We start from the raw sequence: 19496 nt of genomic DNA on the forward strand, positions 1-19496 counted from the left end.
AACAAGGTAGAGGTATGCAGGGAAAAACTAATATTATCTGGAGAAGTCAGAGAAACACTCTGAGAAAAAAATAATACCTCATTAAATTTTGAAAAGCAAAACAAACAAGTGGACAAGGAGAGAAAGAGAATTCTAGGCAGAGGGATCAGAATATATGAAGGCACAGAGGTATGAAACAGCATGGCATATTCTGGGAAATCAGGGCAGATCTTCATTACTAGAACTTAACGGACAGGCAGTGGTAGAAAATTAAGAATAGAGCCTTGGCAGAGTAGGTGCCAACATCAACAAACAGCACCACTCCAATAGCCTAACCCAACACACCATTTCCCCTTCCATCTCATTCTTCAGTCATCATTTAGGAGAAATTCTCTGTAAAGGAAAGGCAGACTTAGTAAAGAACCATTGAAAGAATGAGATCCCTCTTAACCTGAGATCGACTTCTTCCCAAAAAAGAATACGTACTTTGAGTGCTTCAGGTGAAAAACTTATAAAAATAAGTGCTTTATCTGCAAGTTAATCTTCACAATTCAAAAGAATGTATTAATACTGGCATTTTATTGATAAGGAAACTTGAGATTCAGAAGAGTAACTGGTCCAAAGTTACATGATTCCTGGAAAAGCCAAGATCAGAAGCCAGGTCTGACTCCAAATAAACATAACAAATAAAGAATCCAAACTGTGACATCTCCCTGACAGACTTAACAAATAGAAAGTTTTAAGAAATACCTAAAGCTTGGAACTATAGGAGAGCTGCAAAGAAGTAGGGGAACTGAGATGAGAAAGCACATTTCATTATCCCTAATTTTCTCAAAGGAAACTGATATTATCATCATCCTAGCAATTGAATTGCCAAGGCCATATAAGGCAAAGACACAGCAATTACAGTAACCTTTAGTAACCTATTGGAGTCTAGAGGAAGAAGTATTTGATGCCTCACAGAGAAGTTTTGCATAGAAGATCAGATTTGACCAAGCACAGTGGCTCACATCTGTAGCCCTAGCACTGTGAGAGGCCAAGGTGGGAGGATTGCTGGAGCCCAGGAATTTGAGACCAGAAGATCATATTTGAATTGAGACTTAAAAGAAAAAGAAAGAGACTAATGACAGACAAGTTGAGGTAGGGAGGAAATTCTAGGCAGAAGGAACAGTGAATTTGAAGGCAAGAAAATGCATATCACATTTACAAACTGAAAATAGTACAGCATACAAAAATATACAGAAGAGTCCCATATTTCCATATGGCTCCCTCTCTCACCTCCATCATGTCTATACTCAAATGTCACTTTATTAGAGGCTTGCACTGACCACCCTAGATAAATAGTGTCCTCCTAACCCCTGTCTATATATTATCCTACTTCAGTTTTCTTCACAGTACTTAACACCACCATGTGTATGTTTATTCGCTTATTGTTCACTATCTGTCCTCCACATTTCCCCTCAACTAGAATGCAAGCTCCTTGAGAACAAGGACTATCTTGTTGACTGCTGTTTTCCCCAATGTATATACTTAGTATCTGGTACACAGCAGCCTCTCAACAAATGATTGCTAAAGGAGAAAGAATGTACAATAGAAAGCGAGGCTTATGAAGGAAGTGCTTTGTATACCGTACTAAGGAGCCTGAGCTTAATTCTATGCCTGATAAGCCACTCTTGAAAGAGTTTAATAAATGATCATAAAACTCCTTTAAAGAATGATCAGATATGAATTTTCGAAAGATCACTTGATTGCAGCATGGAGGAGAGACTAAAGAACAAAGCCGAAGAATGGATTAGAAAACATAGTATGGTGGAAGATGGAATGAAGAACAAAATGGAGGCTGAAGGAAAGAACAACAACTAGAAAGTCACTGAAATAATTCAAATAATACATGAGAGATGTTTGAATTGTGGTAGTTTTACTTTTGTAATATGTAACTTTTAGTGAAGAAATTGTGACTAAAGAAAGGGAAAATAAAATGTTAAGAATGACTTTTTTCCAAAGTTTACCTGGGAGTTGGAGTCTGGGACTCTTTCACTTTCAGTAAAATCACAGAATCTGACCCTAAATGAAGAAACACAGAACATTTCATTATTAACAAAATGCCACACAGTTATACTTTCTAGATGTCTTAGCTTATGTTCCTATATTTTGTTATATTCTATTTCCACAAAAATAACACAGCATAAGGACAAAGGTAAGATGGAAGAGAGAGAGGCAAGTCCATTTTCACCAAGACCACAAATAGGTCTTAGGAAATAGCTTGCTTCACAAAGTTGCTCGGAAACACAAGCATATTTGCCCTTCAGCATCTACTTCTGTGATGCTTCTTTCTGTTTCAGGGGAGCAAGACATGCCAGGATTTCTTAAAAGCCTTTACAGTAGTCCCCCTTTATCGGTGGGCTTTTGCTCTCTGCAGTTTCAGTTACTCATGGTCAGCTATGGTCCAAAAATATTACATGGAAAATTCCAGAAAGAAACAATTAGTTTTAAACTGTGCATCATTCTGAGTAGTGTGATAAAAATCTCACACTGTCCAGCTCTATCCCAGGCATGAATCATCCCTTTGTACAGAGTATCGACACTGCATGTAACACCTGCCCATTAGTCACTGAATAGTCATCTTGGTTACCAGATCAACTGTCTCAATACAGGAATACTTGTGTTCAAGTAAACCTTATTTTATTTAATAATACCCTTGAAGTGCAAAAGTAGATGCTGGCAACTGAGATATGCCAAAGAGAAGCCGTAAAACATACTTCCTTTAAGTGCAAAGGAGAAAATTCTCCACTTAATAAGGGAAAAAAACCTTTATTATAGTATATTGTTATAATTGTTCTATTTTATTATTAGTTATTATTGTTGTTAATCTCTTACTGTGCCTAATTTATAAATTAAACTTTATCATAGGTATGCATGTGTAGAAAAAACATAGTGTGTGTTATGTATATAGTGTACTATCCATGGTTGCAGGCACTCACTGGGGGGTCTCAGAACACATCCACCAGGGATAAGGGGGAGACTATGGTAGTTCATGATCTGTAGTGAGACTGAATTAACTGAGAGGAGGAAAGGGAGGGAGCAGGGGAAAAAGAAGAGTAGGAAGGGGAATAGAAGAAGGGAACGGTTAAGGCAGAGAAGAGGAGGACAGGGAGAGAAATAGAACTATAGGAGTCTAAAAAGTACAAGTTTTTTTTTTATTCTATCATTTATTTTCTCTGTTGAGTACTCTTGAAAGGCAAGAATCATGTCCTTCTGAAGTGCTATGATTAGAGTACTTATTAAATGACACAAGTAATTAAATAGTGCAATGTACCATATTTTCTTGTTTAGTTGTATTTAATATCTACCACACAATGTATTTTTCTTAGGTTAAAGGGCTCTTTTTACTTTTTTAAAAAAATGACAGTTCTCAGTAAATCACCTAAAAATTGTAATACATTGATATATATTCATGAATATATGTAGCTATATAATGATGCCACCAAAACTTTTTTTTGAGACAAGAGTCTCACTTTGTTGCCCAGGCTAGAGTGAGTGCCATGGCATCAGCCTAGCTCACAGCAACCTCAAACTCCTGGGCTCAAGCAATCCTACTGCCTCAGCCTCCCAAGTAGCTGGGATTACAGGCATGCGCCACCATGCCTAGCTAATTTTTTCTATATATATTAGTTGGCCAATTAATTTCTTTCTATTTATAGTAGAGACGGGGTCTTGCTCTTGCTCAGGCTGGTTTTGAACTCCAGACCTCGAGCAATCCACCCACCTCGGCCTCCCAGAGTGCTAGGATTACAGGCGTGAGCCACCTGCTCGGCCTGCCACCAAAACTTTTAATCCCCAAGTGAGAATTTTCAGAAAATGATGAGTAGATTAAAAAAAAAAATCAAATGACTTGAGGAAAGAGGGTAGAGCCTTAAAGACTGATGCTCCATCTATCAAATATTTCCTAATATCTAACCACTTAAGTTACATACCTAAGTACATGCCATAAATACACATATAATATATACCTAAAGAAGGGATAAACTAAGAAACAAAATCTATCATAGCAAAATCTTAATTAACTGGAATGCTAAGAGACTGAATATTTTAGCTGAAAGTTAGGTGGAAAACTCCTTTTGTTTCCAAAACTTGCAGACATTTCTCAATTCTAAGAATTGACAGCGAGCTACCACCGCTTATATTATCCTGGATTAAGCTTAAGCCCATTATCCAAAGTGAGGTGACACAAGATCAGAAAAATGGGCTCCACATGTACTCACCATCAAATTGGTACTGACTGATTAACATTATGGTGCTCAAATGGTGGTGGTCTTCACCAGGGATTCAGGGGTTGGGGAGGTAGACCCACATCTGAGGGATGTAGTGAGCATTGTGGAGGGGAAAGGTATACCTCTAACACTTGCTAGGGAGAGGCAAAGATATAGAATGTAACCAAAATGTTTGTACTTTCATATTTCCATGAAATAAAAAGAAAAACTTGCTGACATTCTGAAGTGCATAAACCTACTATATAAGTTTAGTATTACATGGTAATTAAGTATATATACTTTAAAACTTATTCGATATTTCGAAATGCCTAGAATTTCAGAGTTCTTAATTATCACTGTAAAGTAACAGAAACGAGAAAGAGATGAAGCAATTAGGTTGAATAACAGACTCTATTCAGGAAGTTAATTGTTTAAATAAAATATTATATCAAATCATTTGCATCTTGATAGATGAAAAAGAGTATCTTATTTGTAGGGTTAGTTTACTCATGGCATGATTAACTGATTACATGTATTTAAAGTATCTTACAATTGGGTATGCCTCATGTGAAGTGGTTGGGACCAGAAGTGTTTAAAATTTCAATTTTTTTCAGATTTTGGAATATTTGCATTACATTAGCTGAGCATCCCAAATCCAAAAATTCCAAATCCGAAATCCTCCAATGAGCATTTCCACAGAACATCATGTTGGCACTCAAAACGTTTCAGATTTTGGACCATTTTGGATTTTGCATTTGGATGTTCAACTCATATATGTTAATTTATATGTATATTATGATGTTACCTGTAATGGAGCCAATAAACAACAGGCTATTAGGATTAAAAATATAGTTAAACAATACCATTTTTACCTTCGGATTGTGTATTTGAAGCTGATAAGTTATCTGGCTGATGTGGAAGAGAGTGGTGATAGTGGGATTGATGGAGAAGATCAGAATCTTTGGATCCAAATGCAACATCTGGGGCATAAGATGATGGGGAGTATACACTGTGGGACAGCTGTTCCTGGGGAGTTAAAATGCTGGCAGATCCAGATGATGAAGTATCAGAGCCAATGATTTGAGATGCACAAGAATTTCCATTTTTAAACAATGAGTCGTTCAAAGTATTCTTACTGGAACTAAGACATCGAGACCTAGCAAGAGAAGAATATAGTTTCAATATCAAATAACAAATTGTAGAATTAAATTCATCTGAAATATGTGCCTGTGACTTACAGGTGTAAAGGAAAATGTGTGGTAGGTTTGGCTACAGAAAACTGTTTCCCTGTGACCATCTGTAGCAGCTGTCTGTAAATCTCTCTCTCTTCTTCTTGAACTGTCTGTAAGAGGAAAAAAAAATTAAACATAACCAATGAGGCATGTATTTCTCAAAGTAGCATCTAGACGGGATTCCAGAAGCTCTGTCCAAAGCTCAGGCAGAGTCCTGAAGATAATTAAGAATTACAGTACATTAAGGATATTCTAGAAAATTATCAAGTGTGTATAAGAGGAGCTGAGTAAATACCAGATAGCATTTTGGAAACTATATGTATATAATAGTGCAAAGAAACTATAAGATATGAAACCAGAAGGCCAGTAAGCAATCACTTTTGAGTGAAATGGTAAAGAGTCCCAGAAATAAAACATTTGAGGACCTCTAAATTAGTATTCCAACAAATTCCCTGATTCCTGATAGAAAATCACAAGGGAGCAACCAGAACAGTCAAGATCGGTTAGAGTGAAATATCTTGCCAACAGTTTCCTATTCTGGCTAAGTGCAAGTATTTTTCAGAGATGATTTTCATCTCCAACTTTTTCCCCTGTAAGTCCCAATACTAAATTTAGGGAAAATGACATACTCCATAACATTCATTCCTTGCCTTGAACACCTGCTATGCTCCAATCACTAAAGATACTGCACTGAATAAAATAAAGTTCCTGTACTTGTGGAGTTTATATTACAGTAAAAGGAACAGACAAACAAAAAATTAGTCAGGAAGTATGAACAAAATTAAAGGGTAAGGGAATAGAAAGTGATGGAGGGGGAAGAGCACGAACAGGTAAGATTTCTCTAAAAAGGTACTATTTCAGCAGAAACCTAAACCAAGGGAGGAAGTAAGTGATAGAAATATATAAAAATAGTATTCCAGATAGACGAATAACAAATGCAAAGCCCTTAGACAAGAATACGCTTAATGTGTTCAAAAAACAGTAAGGTCTATGTGAATGAGAATAGGAAGAAATGAGGTCACTTAGCAGTGAACCAGATAACATCAGAACTTGAAACCCTGGCAAAACATCTACTCTATACAGATCCCCTGACGCAATGGGCTGTGTTCACTAATATGTCCCAGTAATTTTTTTTATCTATATACTATTTAAACCACCAATCTTCACAAAAGAATTTTAAACATTGTATCAAAGATAGCAGCATCTTGCTACATTTCAATATGTGCATAAGCATTTTATTCAACTACAAATGTCTGTTAAAAGCAAAGTGAATTAAGTAATTAACTATACAAAGGTAAACAGACACTACATTTTTTCTTCTTGAGTCTTTTTTTTGCTACATAGTAAATTATACTTACATTGTCAGTATAATGTTACTGATCTACTACAATACACCTGAACTGTGAGGAATGACAATTCTCCATGAGAAAGAGCAATCCTTAAACTTAAATAAATTGAGTGATAAGAGACAAGGAAGAACTAGTTGAGCATTAGGTAGAAGAATGGACTCAAAAGAAAAACAAACTTGCAATGGGCTGTGTGAAAAAAAAATAACCCCCGTTATTTTCTCCCTCAGACATTAATATTGTACTCAAGATGATGGTGGGCTCCTTTTCTAGTACTTGTGAAAGAGACTATCCACAGTATTGGGCAGGCACTTCAGTGATAGCGCAGAAATAATGGTTAGAAAAAGACAATTACCAGGTATAAACTACTATCAATAACCAAACTGGTATTTATTGTCTATCCTACTAGAGAAGATATGAGTACTTGAGAAATAAATTTAAAAACCAAAATTAAAATAAATGTCTCTTTATTAAAATCTAAAATTGCCATTATGAAGACTAAATAGATAGCAGAATGAAGTGTCATTACAGATTATTGGATTGTAAGAGATTTGTCGACCAACTCCACAGTGATCTACACACAAAAAGCCATATGTTATATGGCACTTTACTGACCAGAATTTCTGCATACAATCCAATGTAAATCTTGACTCCACTTTTCCACTACACCAAATGACCTCATCACAATATGATAGAAGTAATACGTGGTTTTCAGGGGGGAAAGATGACAGAAGGAAAGAGAAATCAGAACACCTCGGTCACAGAAATTAGCTCTTAATTAACAAACATTTTACTTCATTTTTACTGTCCCACCCAACTGGATTTAAAAAAAGTTTTGACTATATTTTTACATTATAGAGAGGAAAGTAAAGCAGATAAACTGATATGAGAGGTTACTTTGCATAGTACCTCTTTGTACTAATGGAATGTTTAAAAAATAAAAAAAGCATTCCCATCATATAAAGACCTCAAGAGAACACTGAGAAAAGTGAGACAGTAAGAGTCTTTGGGCCCGGTGTGGTGGCTCACGCCTGTAATGCTAGCACTCTGGGAGGCTGAGGCAGGAGGACTGCTCAAGGTCAGGAGTTCAAAACCAGCCTGAGCAAGAGTGAGACCCCGGTCTCCACTAAAAATAGAAAGAAATTAATTGGCCAACTAAAAATATATAGAAAAAATTAGCCGGGCATGGTGGTGCATGCCTGTAGTCCCAGCTACTTGGGAGGCTAAGGCAGCAGGATTGCTTGAGCCCAGGAGTTTGAGGTTGCTGTGAGCTAGGCTGATGCCAAGGCACTCACTCTAGCCTGGGCAACAAAGTGAGACTCTGTCTCAAAAAAAAAAAAAAAAAAAGAGTCTTTGTGCTTTACTAAAAACATCAACCACAACACATTAAAAACACTTTCCTCTGTCACATCACACAGCAAAATGTTTTCTTAGAATAAACTTTTATACTTACAAATAAGACAAGAACCAAGGAGCCATAAAATGATTTTGCTAATGCAAACTATGAAAAATATAGATGAATGCATTGCAAAGAACTGAAAAGCTAATTTACTATCCAAAAGTCCCCCATGAATAATTTTCCCCAATATATTTTCAAAGAAAAGCTTCGGAGCCCAAACCACCTCACACGATCATTAGACAACATAAAACTAACAGGAATAAGTTATCCACATTTCAACTAATTTTCTGAGATCTTTTTAAGCCTCGTATTTTCAGTTTAAACTAATTTATGTTTTTAAAAGGTACATATAAGAACTTTTCACTGATATACAGGCTAAGTTGGAGATCACAAGGTTTCGGTTTTTTTTTTTAATAATGGGAAGTACTTTTCTTTTTTGAGTTTCATTAAAAACAAAAAACATTGGGTATGTTATATTCCATTTAAAACTATTTCAGACAAAAAATGGTTTAGGTAACTTTTTCAAAATTATAAATGGACAATTTATAATTGTATAAATGTATGGGGTATAAAGTGATATAATTTATGAATACAATGTGGAATAATGAAATCAAGCTAGTTAATACACTCATGTCAAATATTTAACATTTTGTACGATGAGAACATTTGAAATTTATTGTCCTAGCAACTTAAAAATGTACAATACTCTACTAACTATATTTATCATCCTGTGCGAGGGGGGAAAAATCCCATATTCCACCTGTTTGAGATTTTTTCTTTTTCATCATCATCTTCCCATTCCGCCACTCCAGACTTTGTAACCACCGTTCTACTTTCTGCTTCTATGAGTCTGATTATTTTAGATTTCATATATAAATGAGAACATGCAATATTTGTCTTTCTGTACCTGACTTATTTCATTTAGCATAATACTCTTCAACTCCATCCATGTTGTTCCAAATGACAGAATTTCCTTCTTTTAAAGGTTGAATAGTATTCTATTGTATATCTATTCCACATTTTCTTTATCCATTCATCTGTTGACGGACACTTAAGTTGATGTCATAACTTGGCTATTGGGAACAGCACTTCAATGAACATGGGGGTACAGACATCTCTTTGACAAACTGATTACAAATCTTTTAGGTAAATATCCAGAAGTGGGGCCGGGCGCAGTGGCTCACGCCTGTAATCCTAGCTCTTTGGGAGGCCGAGGCGGGAGGATTGCTTGAGGTCAGGAGTTCAACAGCAGCCTGAGCAAGAGCGAGATCCCATCTCTACTATAAATAGAAAGAAATTAATTGGCCAACTAATATATATAGGAAAAATTAGCCAGGCATGGTGGTGCATGCCTGTACTCCCAGCTACTCAGAAGGCTGAGGCAGGAGGATCGCTTGAGCCCAGCAGCTTGAGGTTGCTGGGAGCTAGGCTGACGCCATGGCACTCACTCTAGCCTGGACAACAAAGTGAGACTCTGTCTCAAAAAAATAAAATAAAAAATATCCAGAAGTGGGATTGCTGAATCATATGGTAATTTTAAATTTTTTGAGGAATTTCCATACTGTTCTCCATAATGGCTGTACTAATTTACATTCCCACCAGCAGCACATAATAGTTCTCTTTTCTCCACATCCTCACCAATGTTAGTTATCTTTCATCTTTTTGATAAAAGCCATTCTGATAGGTATGAGATGATATCTTATGATGACTTAATTTGCATTTCTCTAATGATCAGCAATGAGTATTTTTTCATATATGTGTTAAGCATTTGTATGTCTTCTTTTGAGAAATGTCTATTCAGGTCCCCGCCCATTTTCAACTGGGTTTTTGTTTTCTTCCTATTGAGTTGTTTGAGCTCCTTATAATATTGGATCTTTTTTTTTTTTTTTTTGAGACAGAGTCTTGCTTTGTTACCCAGGTTAGAATGAGTGCTGTGGTGTCAGCCTAGCTCAGAGCAACCTCAAACTCCTGGGCTCAGGCAATCCTACTGCCTCAGCCTCCCAAGTAGCTAGGACTACAGGCATGCACCACCACGCTCGACTAATTTTTTCTATATATATTAGTTGGCCAATTAATTTATCTCTATTTATAGTAGAGACGGGGTCTTGCTCTTGCTCAGGCTTGTTTCGAACTCCTGACCTCCAGCAATCCTTCCGCCTCGGCCCCCCAGAGTGCTAGGATTACAGGCATAAGCCACCACGCCTGGCCATAATATTGGATCTTAACCCCTTATAGAATGTATGGCTTGTGAATATTTTCTCCCAAACCATAGGTTGTCTCTGTACACTGTTTCCTTTGCTGTACAGAAGAAGTTTTTAGTAATCCCATTTGTCTATTTTTTTTTAAACAGGGTCTTGCTCTGTCACCAGGCTGCAGAGCAGTGGCATCATCATAGCTCAAACTCCTGGGCTCAAGCAATCCTCTTGCCTCAGCCTCCCAAATAGCTGGGACTACACACAGGTGCCACAATGCTCAGCTTACTTTTTTGTTTTGTTTTCTTTTTTTTGCCTGTGCTTTTGGGTTCAAATCCAAAAAATCATTGCCCAGACCAATGTTGTACAGTTTTTCCCATTTTCTTCTAGTAGTTTTAGAGTTTTTCATCTTACATTTAAGTTTTTCTAATCCACTTAGTAGATTTTTGTATATGGTGTGAGATAAGGATCCAATGTCCCTCTGCATATGGAAATCCAATTTTCCTAACACCATTTATTAAAGAGACTGTCCTTTTCCCTTTGAGTATTCATGGTACCTTTGTCAAAAATCAGTTGACCATACATGCATGAGTTCATTTCTGGGTTCTCTATTTTGTTCCATTGGTCAATGTATCTTATTTTTTTGCCAATACTATGCTGTTTTAAATACTATAGCTTTACAGTATAGTTTGAAATAAGGTAGTGTGATACTTCCAGCTTTGTGCTTTTCGCTCATGATTAGCTTAACTAGTCAGGGTTTTCTATGATTCTACATGAATTTTAGGATTGTTTTTCTATTTTTATGAAAAAATGACATTGAAATTTTGATAGGGATTGCATTGAATCTGTAGATTGCTTAGGATAGTATGGACATTTTAATAATATTAATTCTTCCAGTCCATAAACACAGGACAGCTTTCCATTTGTGTATGTTTCAATTTCTTTTATCAATGTTTTATAGTTTTCAGTGTACAGGTCTTTTATCTCCTTGGTTAAATTTATTCCTAAATATTTTATCTTTTTGTAAGCTACTATAAATGGGATCATTCTCTTGACTTCTTTTTCAGATAGTTCAATGTTAGTGCATAGAAACGCTACTGATTTTTGTGTGTTGATTTTGTATCTTGAAACTTTACTGTACTCATTTATTAGTTCTAACAGTTCTTTGGTGGAGTCTGTAGGGTTTTCTATATATAAGATCATATCATTAGCAAACAGTGACAACTTCACCTCTTTCTTTCCCAAAAGAACATATAACATTTGGCTTTACCAAAAATGAAAGTTACTCGAAATTTCAAACACAATCTTTTGTTGGAGCATATGGTACTATAAAGTAAAAGAAAATATCTTCCTCTGTACATTACTTATTAAGTTTTTTACTGAATATTAGGAAATCAAGAGGAAAGGAAGAAATTGATAATATGTTACAGTTAAAGAAGTTGGCTAATGTTACATTTTAAAGCCTAATAAAAGACAAAGGAAAGTTTTAAAAAGTATAAGGGTAATTAAAGTACTGAACTCTATTAAGAAAAAGTGACAGATTCCTCCAATTAGGTGAAGTTTTTGTAAGAGGCTCCATCTTAAAACAACTGTAAAATTATAAAAAGTTAACAAAGAACACAAAATGAACTTTTAGAAGTAACTTTATACACAATCCCCCTAATTTTCATTTTGTTTAAAGTAATAGCTTTATACCATATAAATTGTAAGTATGAAAAATTCAACAATTTTCTGTTAAGTCCAAAAAGCTTGGTTTATCACAAAATTGTAAAGCATTAAAAAAAAATAAAACCGTCGCTGTCATCTATTGTGAAGTGTGACACCTTAAAATGTTGCTTAGTAAACTGCAGAGAAGTATGTCTGGAAACAACACGTAACTGAAAACGAACTACCTGTGTTTTTACAGTTTACATTTTTATCGTCAGTAGCATTTTCTCTTTTCAAAACAGAAACTTAAATCCTCTATAACAACACTAACAGAAATTCTGTAATAATGTAAATGTTCTATATCTGTGCTGTCCAATATGACAGCCACTAGCCACATGTGGCTAATGAGTACTTTAAATGTGGCTAGTGTGACTGAGAAACTAAATTTTTAATTTAATTTTATTTGAATTAATTTAAACAGTGGCTAATGTGGATAATGGTTACCCTACTGGATAGCATAGCTCATTAATGTTGCCCTTTGAATCAACCATTCTGCACAGCCAATACTTGCATATTTCCAAATTCTTCTTCATGCATTGCTATCAAATGTCTATTGTAAGACTAAAAAGTGAAGTGGTAGCATAATTTTAACTGTTAATTTTGTAGATGGCTTCCTATTCCTGAAGTTGATGTATAAATCCAGCATTAAGATTAATAATCTTCTTTCTTTAACATAAGTAAATGCAAGTCGCTTGAGGATCCCAACATTTCCATGGAAAATAACTTTTCCTCCAGTTTGTAAGTTCCCATCAATAAATTTAGTTCCAGAATAAAAAAAGTATTATATATGGATTACCTGAAATATCCAAAATTAAATATCTAAATGCTTTGTTGAAAGTTTAACAATAAAGTTCAGTCCAATATTTTGTCTTATATTAATTGGGTTATCCTGTAGTACAGGTGGCTTCCTTTTCAAAGCAGGAGAATATACAACTAAAAACTAAGGCAAAGTTTCCTGTATCTCTTGTTTCATAGAATAGATGCAATCCTCGACATCTTCTTTGCAATAAAGTAGGAAGGGGAACTCCCACTTCATGTCCTCCACTGACACAGCCTGTGGCCTGGAATGTCGTTTAGAAGGGTAAAATTGCCCAAGCAACTCAAGTGGAGGTGGCAGTAGAGGTGAAAAGAAATGGGGCTAGGTGGTCCAAAGGGCTGGTGGGTGAATGGCAAGCTTACAATGAACACAGATTAAAGGATCCTGGTGATCCTAGCAGTAGTCACATGGAGCAGGGAAGGGTTAGGAGCCTTGTACCCAGCTGTCATGCTGCTGCTGTTTGCTTCACCACAAAATATTTCTGTATTCCTTAGGCTATCTAGACTCCAATATAATCACAAGCCCCACAACTCCAACAATAAAAAAAAGCATTTATGCATGTAATAGCTCATATATACATCATACAAAATTTAATAGTACGAAAAGTATAACAAAAAATAAATCTCCCTTTCATCCCTGTTGCCCAACTCCTATTACCAAAGGCAAATGTTGGCAGTTTCTTATCTACCTTTTGCCTTGCTAAATGATATACTAGAGTTCTCCCACCCTCCCACTGAAAATTTTAAATTCAATACAAACTGAAAACCAAAAATACACACAGCATTTTTACTAACCACATCACAAATATTAAGTTTTGCCACCTAAGAGATCTTTGATTATCAAATTATGAAATTATTTAGCATATAATGCCATATTCTTGACTCCGTGCTCAGTAAGCATGTGGTTCCTTTGGGCAGGAACCACACTGCTGTGTTGTATAACAGAAAGCATACCAGACTAAACCTCCTTAGAAGATCTGGGTTCTAGGCCTGCCATTTATTAGTTGTGACTTATGACCTTTACTTATATGGATATCACCTCATCTCTACCTATTTTACTGGATTAAAAGGATTAAACACAATGCATGTAGAAAGTACACTGGAAACTCTAATGCTATATAAATTTAAGGTCATAATTATTATTAATTTGTATCTCCACTGCAACCAATCCAAAGCTGATTAGATACATATTAAATATGTAATTTAACAGACATAAGCATACTTCCTATTGTGCAAATTATATGCTATGTTATATTCATGGAATTGACTTTTTCCTTTAGGTTTACTGAATAAATATAACAGTCCAAGTGTCAATAGAGCTTCTTTATTTTCAGGAAAGTCTATGACCTCAAAGAAGATCTTACTCATAATGAAAGAATGTAAATTGTTCAACTAGCTTCTTTATTTTTCTCTTATTATTGAGCAAAAATTGTTCTTAGTGAGAAGGGCAGGTATTTTATCAAATTTTATCAAAACAAAAACTGTTTAGCAAGGCTAACAAGTTTTCCCACAGGAAACAAGAGTTTAGGAAGGGTCTAAAAAAGAGAGAAGAGAGATAGTTTAGCATATGAGAATCTATTCAAGCAGTACTGAAAATTAAGTAAAGTCAGCCATCCAATAGGAATAGAAGACAATAAGAAAAATATTGAAGTCCTGCTAAAGTACTTCTTCAATTCCTTTAAAATAGATGATAGCATTCAAAAAGAGTAATTCAGAAAGAAAAGGCACAGGAAGTATTAAATAGAATGGTTAATAAACATCTAAATCAGAGGGAGTGAATGGCTCAATGCAGAAAAAGATGCTACCTTTTAGTAGCTTTTGTTGCATGTTTTCCTTACCTCTTCTGCTGTACTAACATGTCGCCTCTGAGTTTTCTTGGGGCTCAAAAGGCTTCGACGACATGAACCACTCCAAGATGGACTTGGAATAGGCTTAATAGGAAAAGATTTTTCATATGCAGATGCATGGCAGTGATGGTTCGACTTTCCCGTGAAGCTGTTTGATAATCCACTAAAAAAAAGAGTTTGTAAGAAAGAAAAGTTAAGATAAACATAATCTAGTGACTATTTTTGCTTTCTAGAAATAATAAAAACAAACAAAAAAATTTAACTGGTATAATGATAGACAGATATATCATTTGAAGGAAATACACAAGAAATGATATATGGGGTTGCTGCATCAGGTTCTGCCAATTAAAAGGTCTTACATTGTCAAACTACATAATTATCAAACACTTAAATTGTTATTTCTTGCATCCACAATCTAGAATTCCCTTTGGTTAGGCACCATATAGCTATGTGGTATTATAGGAAAGCATATGAGACTAGACTTCTTCAGAAAATCTGGGTTCCAGGTATGCTACCAAATATATACATTTTCTATTACTCCTTGCAGCCCCTTACCCCAAGCCCACTGGAGAAAATTAGCTTAAGATAAATATGTAAAAATGAATACAGCTGAAGCCTCTCTACTAAGCTTTGAAACTGAATTTTAAAATTTCCTGAAAGACCAACAGAGGGCTCTCATCTATTATATAAAAAACAGCTAGAAGGCTTTCTACTAGGCTGCATAACTGTGAATTCTGCTTTTAGCTTTTTCTTTCCTCTGAAAAATTTTTTTGTTTCTTTATATTATTTATACCTTATCTAATGGGAAAATTTGGCATGAAGAATATTGTGGACTCAAAACTCATTCTTCTCTTTAAAGCTTAATAATTTCAAGTTTTTTCTATGTGTTTTTTGTCCATAATCATTCCCAGCAAAATTTGAGGTACTTAATCTTAGCATAATAAATTTTCCTTTTTTTTTTTTTTTTTGGTGAGGACCCAGACTAGAAGTACATAGCTGACTAAGCCGAATTCAATGAAATCAACTCTTTAAATCATTACATGTGGTCTGGATCCAAATAAAATCAGAATAGATCTAAAGAATATCAAAAAGCATATATACTCTCTCAACTCTTCACATTCTAATGGTTTCCATGTGCATTAAAGTGGGGAAACGAGCAAGGACTCGGAATTTCAGGAATAGGCTTATTTTCTCGAGATGAGTGGATGAAGCTAAGAAAAGATGGCAAGAGCAGTATAATTGGTAAAGATATAATGAATTCTCCACGATGTCTTTTGTACTTGTGCTTCCCAGAGTGTGTGTGTGCATGCTTTTAATATAAACAACTATTCTTCTAAAGAAATAGTAGAAGGATATCTTGCAATGTCAGAAAGCAAGATTGTTACCAAAAATTAACAAGGTTGGGTCAGACAGACCCATGAAAGGGCTTCCACTGGCTAAAGTTTCAAGAATCTGAGTATTAAAAGAATGAATATAGTGAATTGAAACATTGAATCCATAATGACACCAAAAAAGAACAGAAAAAAATTATTTGAACCACATGAAGTGAAGCATCTGTTTTTTTAAAAAAGCCTTACTTTGAAAACTGGTAACCAAAAAGAAAAATCTAATAATTTATCCTGCCTTTCCTACACGAAATGTATTCCAGGGTAACCAAATGGCCCCAACTAATGAAAAGGCAATCAAGTACCAATTAATAAGTGAAGGAGAAATGACAAAATTAGAAAAATATTATTTCATTAACACTAATAAAATTGTCAGGTAAATATTATCAATTGATATTAATAATGGTTAAGTGAAAGGCTGAAGTGAAATTAGTCATTCATATAATGCCAGAGTAACATCATGTGGATTACATTCTAGTCACAGGGGAAAAACCTAACTGTATAATTAGCAATCAGACTGTCATCTCCTCAATCCAGAGGTCTATCCAGCACCACTAATAATAGGAGAACCAAAACAAGATATTATTTTTAATGTGATCTAACACAGCATCATCTTTTACTCAGTACACACAATTTGACAAAATAATGATACCATGAGGAAGCAACTTGTCAATTATAAGGGTAGAACTTTATGCAGAAAAAAGTCATGTCATAAAAAAAAGTTTAGGGGAAAAAAAATTAGTCAGGTGTGGTGGTGCGCCTGTAATCCCAATTACTTGGGAGGCTGAGTAGGAGGATTGCTTCAGCCTAGGAGCTTGAGACTGCAGTGAACTATGATCACAACACTGCACTCCAACTGAGGTGACAGAGTGAGATCCTGTCTCTAAAAAAAATTAAAAAATAAAGGGTTGCCATTATAGATTACAAGAGACTTAAGGACAATAACTCCAAGATGCAATTCTAGATTGGATACTGGTTTGGACAAACTAGCTATAAAAGATACTTTTGGGTCAACTGAGAAAATTTAAATATAATTTAGTGTATGAGATAAAATTTACTGACTTGGAAAAGAAGAGGTGATTGACTAAAACACAGATTATAAAAGAGTATGTACAGTATGAACTCAGTTTGGGAAAATATATATATGTATAAAGGCAAAGAAAAATATCTGGAACGATATGTACTAAGATATTACAGAATTAATCTCAAACTGGTGGGAATGTGATGTTTTTATTTTTTATTTTCCTGATTTGTATTTTCTGATTTTTTATAAAGCACATGTACTGTTTCTGTAATAATGTTATTTTTAAAAATAACGATATGGCAATACTGAGTGAAAAAGCAACTTGCTAAATGATGCAAATAAAAAATCTTTAGTGAAGGCAAAATAATATCATACATTTCATTTTATACATAGCATACATATCATGCTACATATTAGTGAAAAAGAGTGAGAGAAACAATCATAGGAAAAAGTTTGGAAGGAAACACATCAAGGAGAGGGAACTGAGATTATGGGTAGTGGTCAAGGGATCTTTAGCTTTATTGATAATGTTTTGATTTTTACAATATGAGTATATTAATGAATTCTTGTATAATTTTTAAAAAGTTAAAAATGGGGAAGATGATCACTGGGAGCACTGACATATATATGTTCACAGAGTCTATGTGCTAATAATAATAAGGTAAAATAAAAGCCATCAACACCAGAAAGCTTAGCCTTATATAAATAGAAAAATGATCCCACATTTTTAAGTCATAAATACTATTTTAAGTCATAAATACTATTTAAGTCATAAATACTATTTTAAAATAAATAAAATAAATAAATTTTAAATAAATAAAATAAATTTTAAATAAATAAAATAAATTTTAAAATAAATACTATTTTAAAAAGAAATAAAGCACCTGAGGGAAAAGCTTCTAAGCTAAACTTCATCTGCCTTTAATAACCATTATAAATTTGGTGAGGGAACTGGTAGGGCTGATGAAGCTGGCATAACTAAGATAAAGTTCTCTGTGCTTCTCTATTTCCTAATAGATAGAAGTAGCTTAATAGTTTAGGTCTAGTTGACTAATGCCATGAGGTAGAGAGAGAGCTGCTCTGGTTAATTCAGTTCTCATGTGCGAGTCTGCAAAATGTGCTTTGTTATTCAAATTGCAATGACTGACTGCTTTTTCACTTTAAGATTTGTAATAGCCATATTGATCCTGAAGGGGCCCAATATTCTCAAAGTCACCAAAATTCCCCTCAAAACTCTCTCTTCCAATGATAAGATTTGGCTATCACCAAAATCCAGCACAAAATAAAACTTGAAAACTTAAAATAGATATGTTCATATCTCTATGAGTTAAAGTCCAAAAATGGTGTTATTCTCTTAAAATGCCAATGTAATAATTATCTTATAGCCACTTTCTCTTATATCTGAGGAAGGGTCTGAGAACTAAGCAGTCAAAATACCAACCTTGAGGTCTTTCGGGTTTCGAGGTAAAGACTTCGGCTGTTTCTTGATTTTTGTAAAGTTGAGCCTGATGCTGGAGTGGAATTTCTCCACTGGCCATTTGCACTCTCGCCAAAGGTTCTTAAGTCGCCTGAGCCAAGAAAACTGTCTGAGGAAGGGTTGTCTGAAAAAATAAAAGTTTGAATAAATTAAACAAATAACTATAGCTGGTTCTCCTTATGACTGCAACCATGACCAACATTGTATTCCAAAGTAATGTGGCATATCACCATGTCTCTCAAGGAAGAAAGATCCCAGTCTCAACTGCCAATAAAGTCTGCAGTAAGGGAACTTCTACAAACTATAATTGATTCAGCCATACTAACCTGAAAATTGATGAAGGAGCTGAATCCTGCCACAGCCATGTGCCTTATCTGCATCAATGTGACTCCGTGGTGTCCACCAAAAGTCAACATTTTACCCCAACTATATCTTGCAAGCACTCCCAGGCCTGGGCCTGAAAGAAGGTAGGCCAGACCAGTAAGAAAGCAGGTGGAGGGCCAAGGAGAATTGTAATTCAAATGAACAACAGTTATTGCTTATTAAGCAGCTTGTGTCACTTTCTTCTCTTTAGTTACCATGTCAAGACTCAGGGCCTCCCTCAAAGAGCAAAGATAACCTAATTGCTACTTATTCTGGCCAGCTTATGGCAGGAATGACCTATCATATACATCTGGTTCTGGTATAATCTTCAGTGACTTAATGCCATAATCATCAGACATATTAATACTCTAATGCTTGCTACTACAATCAGATTGAGAATTACTTATTAATCAAATTTTCTACCTTGTAGATTTCAAGCTGGCATGACAAAAACCACTTGAAGATTCAGCTAGGAATGG

General features: G+C 35.0%; 1 protein-coding gene across 4 annotated transcripts in view; it reads right to left on the reverse strand.

Moving 5' to 3' along the window:
- Positions 1-19496, reverse strand: part of SENP1 (SUMO specific peptidase 1) — a 57876-nt gene that overhangs the window by 26934 nt on the left and 11446 nt on the right. For all 4 annotated transcript variants that reach the window (XM_012755016.3, XM_012754928.3, XM_012754840.3 and 1 more), the window contains 5 exons: positions 18619-18778; positions 14760-14931; positions 5468-5571; positions 5102-5385; positions 1989-2043 (listed from right to left, as the gene is read on the reverse strand). In XM_012755016.3, coding sequence (XP_012610470.2) covers positions 1989-2043; positions 5102-5385; positions 5468-5571; positions 14760-14931; positions 18619-18778 — 775 coding nt within the window. The remainder of the gene's footprint in view (positions 1-1988; positions 2044-5101; positions 5386-5467; positions 5572-14759; positions 14932-18618; positions 18779-19496) is intronic.

This window comes from Microcebus murinus, chromosome 10 (genome assembly GCF_040939455.1).
Source record: "Microcebus murinus isolate Inina chromosome 10, M.murinus_Inina_mat1.0, whole genome shotgun sequence".
Lineage (NCBI taxonomy): Eukaryota > Metazoa > Chordata > Mammalia > Primates > Cheirogaleidae > Microcebus > Microcebus murinus.